General features: G+C 38.6%; 1 protein-coding gene across 1 annotated transcript; it reads left to right on the forward strand.

Annotated features, from left to right (window-relative positions):
- Positions 1–11,332: 11,332 nt before the first annotated feature.
- Positions 11,333–11,677, forward strand: LOC119828105 (protein BEX3-like). Its single transcript, XM_038350160.1, has one exon. The coding sequence runs from the start codon at positions 11,333–11,335 to the stop codon at positions 11,675–11,677; it is 345 nt and encodes a 114-aa protein (XP_038206088.1).
- Positions 11,678–11,905: the final 228 nt, after the last annotated feature.

Here is an 11,905-nt window from a genome sequence, read left to right on the forward strand (position 1 = left end):
AGAACACAAAGCTGGGGGCAGGTAGGGAGATGGGGTGGATCTGGGAGGAGTCAAGGAGAGTAGTTGAGGGTGAATATGAACAAAACATTGCATGACATTCTCAAAGAATCAATAAAATATTTTTAGAAGAGAAAATAAAATCTCATTAATAATTTAAAAACTCAGTTTTGTCTTATGTCTTTTACTTATTTACTGGGAATTTCATCCACGTATACAAGATATTTTAGTCATATTCATTCCCTACTCCCTCTTACTCCTCCTGAATTCACACCCTTCCATACATGTCCCCGCTCAACTTTGTTCTTTAAAAAAATCCACCAAGCCAAATTAGTTCTGCCCATATATGCATGTATATAAAAACATCTACTGGAACATTGTCAGCCTGTGAATACAACAGCCTCTAGAAAGACTAAACTGTATTTTATTTACCTATACTTTGATAATTTCATACATCTATGCAATGTATTTTGATAATGGAAAATCAGTCCTTTTGGGAAATAATCTATATTATGTAAATTCTACCCTCTTTTTAATGTGTGTGTGTGCAGATGTATGCATGTGCAAGTGAGTGTGTGTATGTGTGTATGTGTATGCAAAGACCAGAGTTCAACTTTGCGTGTCATTCTTCAGGCTCGTCCACCTTGTTTCTTCTGAGACAGAGTCCCTCATTGACCTGGAAGTCACCAAGTAGGCTAGGCTGGCTGGCCAGTGAGCTTTAGGGATCACCTTGCCTGTGCTTCTCCAGGGCTGGGATGACAAACATGTATTGGGTTGCCTTTTCTTTAAAACGGGTTCTATGGCTTGAACTCATGTTCTTGTGCTTCAAAGGCCAGCACTTGACTGATCAAATCAGCTCCTGACCAGCTCAATTTTAAATTCTCCAAATTCATGACCCAGTGAACCTTGACGATAGTTCTCAGCTAACATCCCACCACAACAATGAAGTTGTGGAACTTCTCTGTTACCCCATAAAGATGGTGGCCATCTTCTGCTAGCTACTTTCTTCCACCCTTAAAACTTAATGACTACTCCTCAGACCTCTGTCCCTGTGGGTTTGCCTTTCACAGAGTACCAATGGCATCCTTCAGTGCATAGCCTTTCCTTGTCTTCTTCTTTTAACCTAGCATAATGCTTCTGAAGATTCATCCATGTTCTTATGTATAGCCCCAGAATATTATTTTTTTAATGACTACATACGACTCTTGATTTTTGTGACAGAGTCTCTCACTGGTTTGGGACTCAATAAGTAGAATAGCCTGGCAAGCCCAGGAACTCCTGTCTCATCTCCAATATGTCACAACTCTGATTACAAATGCATTCCACTATGCCTGACCTTTTAAATGTAGATTCTGGAATTCATATCTTAATGCTTGTAAGGGAATCATTTTATTAAGTGAGTCATCCTCCTCAGCTGGGATTTACAGGTCTTTGTTAGAACAGAATGTGATGGTAACACAAATTACTTCTTTCTTAAACATCTATTGCAAGCCTATCAAATATCAGATGCTAAATACTGAAGATGGAATGGTAGTCTCTCCTACTCTCCCTGACCTCTCTTCTTCCTCATCCCTCCCCTCTCCAAACAAGCCAGTCTTTACCATCTCATCGAGGCAGAGAAATCCAAAATCCAACGTTTCTCTATCTAAAAAAATGGAAAAAAGATAAACAATCAAGAAAAATGGGAAAGTGATGAATATGAGGGTTATGCAATAACACATGATTGCAAGTGGGTCAGAGAAATCTTCCCAAAGTGGGAAAGACTTCATCTCGACTGATAAGGGTTTTAGAACTTTGGGCATGTGAATGGGGTGGAGAAAAAAGAGATAAAAGATGAGAAAAGAGAAATAGAAAAGTGATATGCCCCAGGTATCCCATGTTTGAGGCTGGGTAGAAAACAGAAACTACAAAAACTTGCTTGTTCAGATGCTCACAGCTGATCTCAGTCATGAGATTAGTCCATAACTCATTTAGGATGCTTTGTAAGGAAGCTCTATTTGACTTGTCTCTTTCAATGTATGCTGTTATTGATGGTGATTATGTGATTTAAATTTTATGTGAAACTATACACCATGGTGGTAAATTTTTTCATAAATTCAATAAATAATGCCACCATCTATTGTGTGTTTTCTAAATATTAGTAGATTTAAATAAATTAGAACAGAAAGACAAAGTTACTTTTCTTCCTTTTATAGAAAAATTTGGAGCCTGCAGGTAAAGCCATTGGCTCTATAATCATGGAGATTTGCTGATGTAGTCAGTCTATTATGACATGTATGAGTCCAGATTCCATGAAGACAAACTCAAGTGCTTGTGTAGAGCAAATTTTTATTCAGGAAACTAGATTATTAGAAAATCTCTCAAAACAGCTCTAGAAGCAACAATCTGGAAGCTATTATGGTATCTGTGACTTGTTTCTATTGTGGCCATAGATTCTGTCACCAAGAGAAATGCAAGGACATAAGGAGACCATGGGATTCAAACACTATTGTCTTACCAGCAGCTGATTCCTGGGAATAATGCCAGCCTAACTGTATGCTCTGCAAATCTAGTAAAAGTTTCACTCTTCCTAGAGTCCCAAACTCATCAATATTCTTTTGTGAAAGAATCTTGGAGCTGGTGTTATCAGTCTTATAGTCTTTTCAATTTTGATTTTGTTGAAGCATAGCAGGGTATGGCTGCTATGTACAAGTCCTAACTGACTTCATGTAGTCTAGTAGGGTACAGAAGTTACATAAACTGGACACAGAGAACCCACAGATAGAGGACTGCTGAACTTGCCTAACGGTGAGATGGTCTTTCAGGGTTTCTGATTCGTGAAAAAGTCTGTGAGACATTCTGCAGGACACAGCAGAAAGTGACTGAACTGTCTCTGGAATTTCCTGCTTCATGAAATGTCTGCTGGAACTATGGGCCTGTAGGCCGAAGATGGAGCCCCAACAGTACAGAGGAACTTTGGGTGACTGTCCAGGCAGCGAGTTGTCTCTGTCATTTCTAGAGTTTGGAAGTTGCTTATTTCTCATTTGCTTAGCTAATACTATATCCTTCTGGAGCCTTTCATGGAGTTGAAGAATGGTTAGTTATAGTTATTGTTTTCCTTAGTTATGATAAAAGATAAAATAGATCTAAATATTGTAACTGTAATTCTTACTTGATAACTTTTGTTATATGTAATTTTACTATGTTAAAACTAAAGCCTTTCTTTTTTGTTTAAACAGAAAAATGGGAAATGATGGAGGAGGATCATCTATTTATGTATTATTTTCATTGGTTAATAAAGAAACTGCCTTGGCCCTTTGATAGAACATAAAATTAGGTAGGCGGAGTAGACAGAACAGAATGCTGGGAGGAAGAAAGCAGAGTCAGGCAGATGCCTTAGGCAGATGCCATGCCTCTCCTCTCTGAGACAGATGCAGGTTAAGATCTCTCCTGGTAAACCACCCCTCGTGGTACTACACAGATTACTAAATATGGGTTAAAGCAAGATGAGAGAATTAGCCAATAAGAGGCTGAAACTAACGGGCCAGGCAGTGTTTAAAAGAATACAGTTTCCGTGTAATTATTTCGGGTGTAAAGCTAGCCAGGCAGCCGGGAGCTGGGAAGCAGTCCGCAGCTCCATGTACAACATGGTAAGTAGTAAAGACAAGATCTCCTGAGTAAATTGGGAGCATGGGAACCATGGGAGAGGGTAGAAGAGAGGGGAGAGGGAGCGAAGGGAGTGGAGAAAACTATATAGCTCAATGAAAACAAAGCAACAACAAAAATACAAATAAAAGCATATTTTTAGCTTGTTTAATAAGAACATGTTCCTTTATTTCAGATTTTTATTCTGGGCAAGAATTGACAGTCATCATATTACAGAATTTACTGAACATTATAATAACAATAATATAAAACTATAGAGAATAAAACTTTATAAATTGTACACTTATCAAGACAATATAAAAGAGACAAAATATGACTTAGCTTGGGTATGATGACATAGTTCATTGTAATGCTTCTTAGGTTTAAAATCCTTTTTATATCCTTAATCTGATTTTATCCTACAATGATGTCACAAAGGCAGAGGTCAGAAACTTTTGAAAAAAGTTATGCTTACAAATGACTTAAAGTATAGAAATTGTGACTCACTGACTTTCCATTGTTTATCATGGGATGTTACTGGGGATATACATTCTGCATATTTTTCTTTGATAATCCACAGACTTCCTAGTTGCAAAAAACAATGGTGATAGACAATTTAAAGGTCTGGGTTTGAGTGCCCACTCTGTGCTATTTATTCTATATAGGCATGAAGACAAATCCTTAAGCTATTACCCACTCGGTAGTACAGCCTATACGTATCATATAATGTTGCAGTGACCCAAATGTTGGTAAATATTGGCCCCTCTCCCTTTCTTTCTTGTTTCTTAGAAGTAGATTTCTGATTTACCATGGTTCAACTCAGTTTAGAAAGTGATTGTTGGATGATGATGGCTGCCTAAGTTGTAGCATTCATTTTGAAATGAAAAATCAGGGCTCTGTGTGAAAGGGATAAGAATTAAGAAGGCAGGGACAGGGAGATAACTCAATAAAGTGCTTGCTGGGGGAGCATGAAGATCAAGTTTTATTCTCAGGAACCATGAAGAAAACAGTGTCAGACATGATAATGCAGCTGTACTTCCAGTGCTGCAGAGGTGGAGGTGGGGAACCCTTGGGGCTCACTGTCAGCCAGTCTAGCTAAATTATAGGGTTCTAGGTTCAGTTAAAGAGCCTGCCTCAAGAGGATGGAGAGCAGTCAGGGTAGACACTTGATGTTGACCGCAGGCCTCTACACATACATACACACATACATACATACACAGGTAGACAGACCTCTCTCTCTCTCTCTCTCTCTCTCTCTCTCTCTCTCTCTCTCTCTCGTCTCTGAAGGCATAAGTCACAAACAATCCCACACCACTTTGGAATTATGATTAACAGAATGGTTATTTATTTAAAAGGGAAAAACTTACAGATCACCGTCCCAGCCAACAGTCCTCTGCACAATCAGGAAGGGAGCCTAGTCGCCAGTCGCCAAAAGCAGAACTGGAAGCCAGAGAGTGAGCGGAGGGCAGTTGCTGCTTTTTTAAAGGAGAGACCATGCCTCAATGGGCTGGTATCTCAGGAGCTATTGGCTGAAGGAGTGGAAGGAATTCCCGCAACACCTCCCCCTTTTGTTTAAGTAAGATAGTTCTAAACATACTACGAAATTATATACAATAAGTACAAATACCCTATTCTAACTAGCTTAAGTCTTATAGTATAAATAACTTGGCCAAGTCATGAGAGGAAAGTAACCGTATTTATATAGTCTTCAACCCTATTGAAGATCTGAGAAGGGAAATAATGTTACCTGAGTAATTAGGAAGTACATTCAAACAACTTCCAAAACATGCAACAAATCACAGAGACAACTAGCTACCTGGGCAATCACCCAAAGTCACGTTTGCAGCGTTGAAGCAACCAACGTTGGCTAAGGCCTAACATAACTGACACACCATTTTCAAAGGCAAGAAACTTTTCAAAACTATCTTACCCTGTCTTGGAAGGATATGACAATCCTGTTTTATCCATTTATGGATACTTTGTACATGTCAATGGTTGAGGTATGGGCATTTCTTTGCCCAAAGGCCAGTTCTGCCAAGAAGAAAGGCTCCATGTAGAGTGTCTTTGGTGCTCAACATTCTCTCGGGAATAGATAGGTGTTGCCAGGAGCAATTGTGTCTCACTAGCACGGAACTCTGAGTTAAATTAAAGGCCATTTTCTACAGCTCTTTGAAGAGGTTGAAGATTATCTATCTATACTGAGTATAATCTCTATGTATCTAGCGAACCTGCTTAGTCTAATTATAAATGACAAACATAGATGACTATTGATCTATATAATTCTCAATACCTATCTAACTTAAAGATTAAGACAATAAACAACTGTGCAATAAATGAGGACAATATGACCCCCAAATATAAACAATGTACAAATATACAATGCAATATGGTAAATATCTATCAATACATAAACAATATATAAGTATCTTAATCAGAGGTAGAAATGTACACTGCAATATGATAAATATATACTATATATATATATATATCAATACATAAAAATGTTTTAAACAGAGGTAGAAACATGCATGCATACAATAGTCAATATAATTTAACTTTGTATCAATATACAAGAATCGATACCAATATATTTATCTAAAAATAGGAACTCACAATTACAAATCTATTATCCCATCATCCAATTATCTCCCCTTTTTTTCAAAAGATTCCTCAGCTTATAAAATTCTTCCCCTAACCCCCCAACTCTCAACTATATACTAATTATAATCAACCCTTAAATAATGTCCCTAAACCCAAGGACAAACTTTACTGGGAGAGGGGACATTGTCCTCTAGAATTACTTCCAGCTGTCATGGGGGTGACATTCTTTCTGGGGGATCCTGTGAAAGTAAAATGATGGTTAAATTTCAAGATCAATGTCTTTTAAAATTGCAAAAAGTCTCTGAGTATTTTGTGCAGGTCTGGCCAGAATGTTGTACAAGATGTGCACCATTTCAGCTAACCAAGTTGGAACCGTCTTGTGCAGCTGGTACCCAAAACGGGTCTTGTAGTAGCGCTATCAGTATCATGACGTCATATCAACCAGGTGGAGTGGTTGTTATGGGCCCCATCTTCTTCCTGGAAACTTCAAATGTCACTGCAGGAAAAACTCATTGTTCATTGTGGAAAACTTAAACATTAATCATGTAGACATATACAGACATACATATATTCAATGAAAGACATGATATGTTCAATGAAAAGTATGAGAGGTATGAAGAAAAGCAAAGATGTTTTCTAAACTCATATTTCTTTCTGTCCCATATCATGGCTCTTGACATGAAACAGAAACTCCAGAAACTCTGGGTTTTTCTCTTAACAACAGCCTTGGAATTAGAAAGGGACTGAGCCAGAGACCAACTCCAAAACCAGCTCTATAAATTTAGAAATATGATTTAGTATATTTTACTTAGGGAACCTATTCAGTTTTATTGATAATCCCTATTGGGCAGTAATTTTACCATCCACCAGTATTCAAACATCCAGGGTCTCTTGAATTTTTCAAAGATGAATGTTTACCTGTGGAGATAAGAACAGAACCCTGCCCCCATTCTATATGTTTTTCTTACCAACTGTATGAATATCATCATTGTGGATAAGCTGTCATTTCACCTTTCCAAGAGGTTTCTCCTCTTCAAATCGAACCTTTATTAATTTTGATGGTATCCACAATTTTCTTCTCCTGTGGAAACAAGAGCAAAACCCCTTCCCCAACGTAGCATATCTCCTGGCTTCCATTGAGAGGTCAGCACATCTTTGAAATAAATCGGTTGATTTAGTTCAGCAGACTTTTCCATTATCCAATGTCTTTCTGCCGCTGTTGTTCCTTTCTCATTAGCATTAAGAAAATTCAAGGTTAATAAAGCATTATGCAATCTATTTCTGGGGGTATTTTCCATTCCTTTCTGTTTGTTCAGCATATCCTTTATAGTACGATTTGATCTTTCTATAACTGCCTGACCTGTAGGATTATTTGGTATACCTGTAATATGCTTTATATTATAATAATCAAAAAAGCATTTCATTTTCTTATATACATATGCTGGACCATTGTCTGTCCTTACTTGTGCAGGTATACCCATGATGGCCATAACTTCCAATAAATGTGTGATTACTGAATCAGCCTTTTCTGAGCTCAGGGCAGTAGCCCATTGAAAACCTGAGTACGTGTCTATGGTGTGGTGTACATACTTTAATTTACCAAATTCCATAAAGTGGAACACAATCATCTGCCAGATTTCATTCCTTTGAGTACCCTTTGGGTTACTCTGCAGGCAACGGTGTTTGATTATAGAAAAAACAAGTACAATATCTCTTTATAATGTCCTTAGCTTTTTGCCATGTAATGGAAAACTTTTTAAGCCTTTACTATTGACGTGATGTTTTTATAAAATTCTGAAGCTTGCAACACGCTTCCAATCAATAATTGGTCAATTTCAGCATTACCTTGTGCTAGAGGACCAGGCAGACCTGTATGGGACCGGATGTGTGTTATGTACATTGGACAAAGCCTATTCCTAATTACGTCTTGTACCTGGATAAACAATGAAGTCAACTCTGTGTCATCTGGAATAAATTCAACAGTTTCAATATGCAAGATAACTCTCTGTATATTGTGAATCTGTAACTATACTAAGAGGTTCTTTAAAGTCCCTTAGCACCATAAGAATGGCATATAATTCTGCCTTCTGGACAGAATTATAAGGGCTTTGTTCCACCTTACTCAATTCATCTGACTTGTAACCTGCTTTCCCTGATTTATTTGCATCAGTATAAAATGTATGGGCTCCAGTTATTGGAGCATCACATACAATTCTAGGAAGAATTCAAGAAGTTCTCTTTATGAGGTTAAGTCTATCACTTTTGGGATAGTTCCTATTAATTTCTCCCAAAAAATTAGCACAAGCTCTTTGCCATGGCTCACTGTCTTCCCATAACTTATTTATTTCCTCAGTAGTAATTTCTGCTGGGTCTATACCTGCTAGTTGGTGAAGTCTCAGCTTACCTTTTATAATTAATTCAGAGACTTTTTCCACATAAGCTTTTAATTTTTTACTTGGTTTGTTAGGTATAAATATCCACTCTAAAATAATATCTTCCCTCTGCATTAAAATCCCTGTAGGAGAAATTCTGAGAGACAATATGACTAGGATGCAGCTAAGATTTGGGTTCACCCTATCCACATGTGCCTCCTGTAATTATTCCTCAATCATTGTCAGTTCCTTTTCTGCTTCAGCTGTCAGTTTTCTGGGACTATTCAAATCTTTATCACCATCTAAGGTTTTATTTAAATGAACTATTAGATCAGGTGTTATCCTAACAGCTGGTCGTAGACTGGAAATGTCTCCTAACAATCTTTGGAAGTCATTAAGAGTCTGTAACCGGTCTCTCCTAATTTGTGCCTTTTGCATTTTAACTTTCTCTAACCCTATTCTGTAACCTAGGTAATTAATAGAATTTCCTCTTTGGATTTTTTCAGGAGCAATTTGTAATCCCCATTTAGGCAAGACTTTCTTTACTTCTTCAAACATCCTTTTTAAAGTATCTTTGTTTGAATCAGATAACAAAATGTCATCCATGTAATGATAAATTATAGACTTGGGAAATTGCTTATGAATTATTTCCAATCGCTTACTTACAAAATATTGGTACAATGTGGGACTATTGAGCATCTCCTGTGGGAGGATAGTCCATTGATATCTCCTAGTAGGCTGAGAATTATTATAAGTAGGTACTGTGAAGGCAAATTTTTCTCTATTCTTTTCTTGTAAAGGTATAGTGAAAAAACAATCTTTCAAATCAATAACTATAAGAGGCCATCCTTTTGGTAATAGAGAAGGCAAAGGAATTCCAGGTTGTAGTGGGCCCATAGGTTAAATTACCTTGTTGACAGCTCTTAGATCTGTCACCATTCTCCATTTACCAGATTTCTTTTGTACAACAAATACAGGAGAGTTCCAAGGGCTGGTTTATTCTTCAATATGGTGAGCATCTAGTTGCTCTTGTACCAGCTGTTCCAAAGCCTGTAATTTATCTTCAGCTAGAGGCCACTGTTTGATCCATATTGGCTTTTCAGTTAGCCATTTTATAGGTAGGGCTGCTGGTACCTCTAAAGGTTTGCTATTTGCTCTATGTTCTTGTACAGCCTGAATGGCTGGTGACCTTTTTCCATAATACCTCATCATATCATTCCCAGAATTATGAGTTCCTGAGACTGCAGGAATGTTAATCTGGGTATTCCATTGCTGTAGCAGGTCACGGCCCCATAAATTTATTGCAATATTGGCTATATATGGCCTTAGTCTTCCTATTTGCCCTTCAGTCCCTATGCATTCAACCCATCTTGTGCTTTGTTTTACACAAGATAGGGTTCCAATTCCCAGGAACTGAACATCTACCTCTTGAAGAGGCCAATTCGGATGCCAAGATTCTGGAGTAATGATACTTACATCCGCACCTGTGTCTAATAAGCCTTCAATAAAAATGCCATTTATACAGACTCTTAGCTTTGGTCTTTGATCATTAATAGAAGTATGCCAAAATATACGTTTATTCTGTCCTACTGGATTTTTTTGACTCATCCTCCACATGTAATTCATCCTTTAGACCAGTATTACTTTTTACATCAGAAATTGGAGCTTTTAATTTTCTTGGTGAGGCACGTTCTCCACTGTGACTGGGAATGACTGGGCCACTGTTGGCTTGGGGGCCTGCGAGAGGCCCCTCAAGGGGTTTCCCGATGGTATCGGGTTGCCTTGTCTGTCTGTTGTTGACCTGCATTTGTTGGACCAATGTCGGCCTTTACCGCATCTCCTACATATACCTGAGGTCTCCTATTTTTGTCATTCCCAGAGGAGATATTATTCCTAGAAGTTCTTTGTCTGCAATCCCTTTGCAGATGTCCTAATTTACCACAATTAAAATGCCTGGCAGTTTGATGTCTCCTCATTGCTTTGGAAATTGCTTCTCCTACCCAAGATTCATCATTATAGCTAAATGCTTCAACATTCATTGTATGCTGAATCCATTCATCCATAGGTGCTGATCTAGACTTTAAAGGTCCAATTATCTTTTTGTAATCTATATTTGCATTTTCAAAAGCTAGAGATTCAAGAAGTATTCGTCTAGCTTCTGGGTCTGTTATCCCTATGTCCAGAGCCTTAATTAATCTTTGCAAAAAGTCAACAAAGGGTTCTCTCTGTCCTTGCCTAATCCTGGTATATGATTCGACCCTTTTCCCTGGATCTTGTATTCTATTCCAAGCACTTAAGGCTTCCTTGTGACATAATGACAATACTTCTTCATCATAAAGTGCTTGGACCTGTGGATCAGCATACGCTCCTACACCAAGAATTTGATCTTGGGAAACCTCCACACCTTTTGCTCTTCTTTGCTGTTCCATATATTTGGATTCTTCTCTGAAATAAATCCCAAATATCAAGGAAGGTCCATCATCTAAAACTGTAGACACTAACTGATAGAAATCATAGGGGGTAGCTCTGACATTAGAAGCCAAAGTCCTGAGTCATCACTTGCATCTGGCCACCAGCACCGTGCTTCCCTGTGCACGGTGGCCTGGCATCGGACCCTGGCGAGCAGAGCAGGTCTGCTAGCCAAGAGTCACAGCGGCATGTCTGGCAGTGACAATTGAGAGAAGGTCTATGTGGCAAGGGATAGGCCCAGAATAACAACCAGAAAACAAAATCTCACCATGGCAAATATCCACCAGGAAAATGAAGAAATGGATCAGCCCCTGCAGAATGAACAGGAAGACTGCCCTTTGGGAAGAGGTGACGGCCACCAGCCTGCTGCCAATAACCACACCCCAAGAGGACAGGCTCGCCGACTTGCCCCTAACTTTCAATGGGCCATACCCAATAGGCAGATTAATGATGGGTTGGGTGGAGATAGAGATGATATGGAAATGTTCATGGAGGAGATGAGAGAAATCAGGAGAAAACTTAGGGAGCTACAGCTGAGAAATTGTCTGCGTATTCTGATGGGGGAGCTCTCGAATCACCATGATCATCATGATGAATTCTGCCTTATGCCTTGACTTTGGTCCTTTTCTGTGAGATCATACTGTGATTCCCCATGGATTCCTTTTCCTTGCATTCTCCTGACATGTCTTTACTGATCTGTTTGTGGTGAGCCTTGTACTCTTTCTATGTACCAGGTGGTCTTGTGCTGCCAGCCTCTAACTGGAGATTGCCTTCCCACTCAGTGTAAGTTTCTGTTGACAGTACCGTGTTTCCCATTTGCATGGAAAAAATGTAAAGTAAAT

This window comes from Arvicola amphibius, chromosome 12, assembly GCF_903992535.2.
Source record: "Arvicola amphibius chromosome 12, mArvAmp1.2, whole genome shotgun sequence".
In the NCBI taxonomy this organism is placed as follows: Eukaryota; Metazoa; Chordata; class Mammalia; order Rodentia; family Cricetidae; genus Arvicola; species Arvicola amphibius.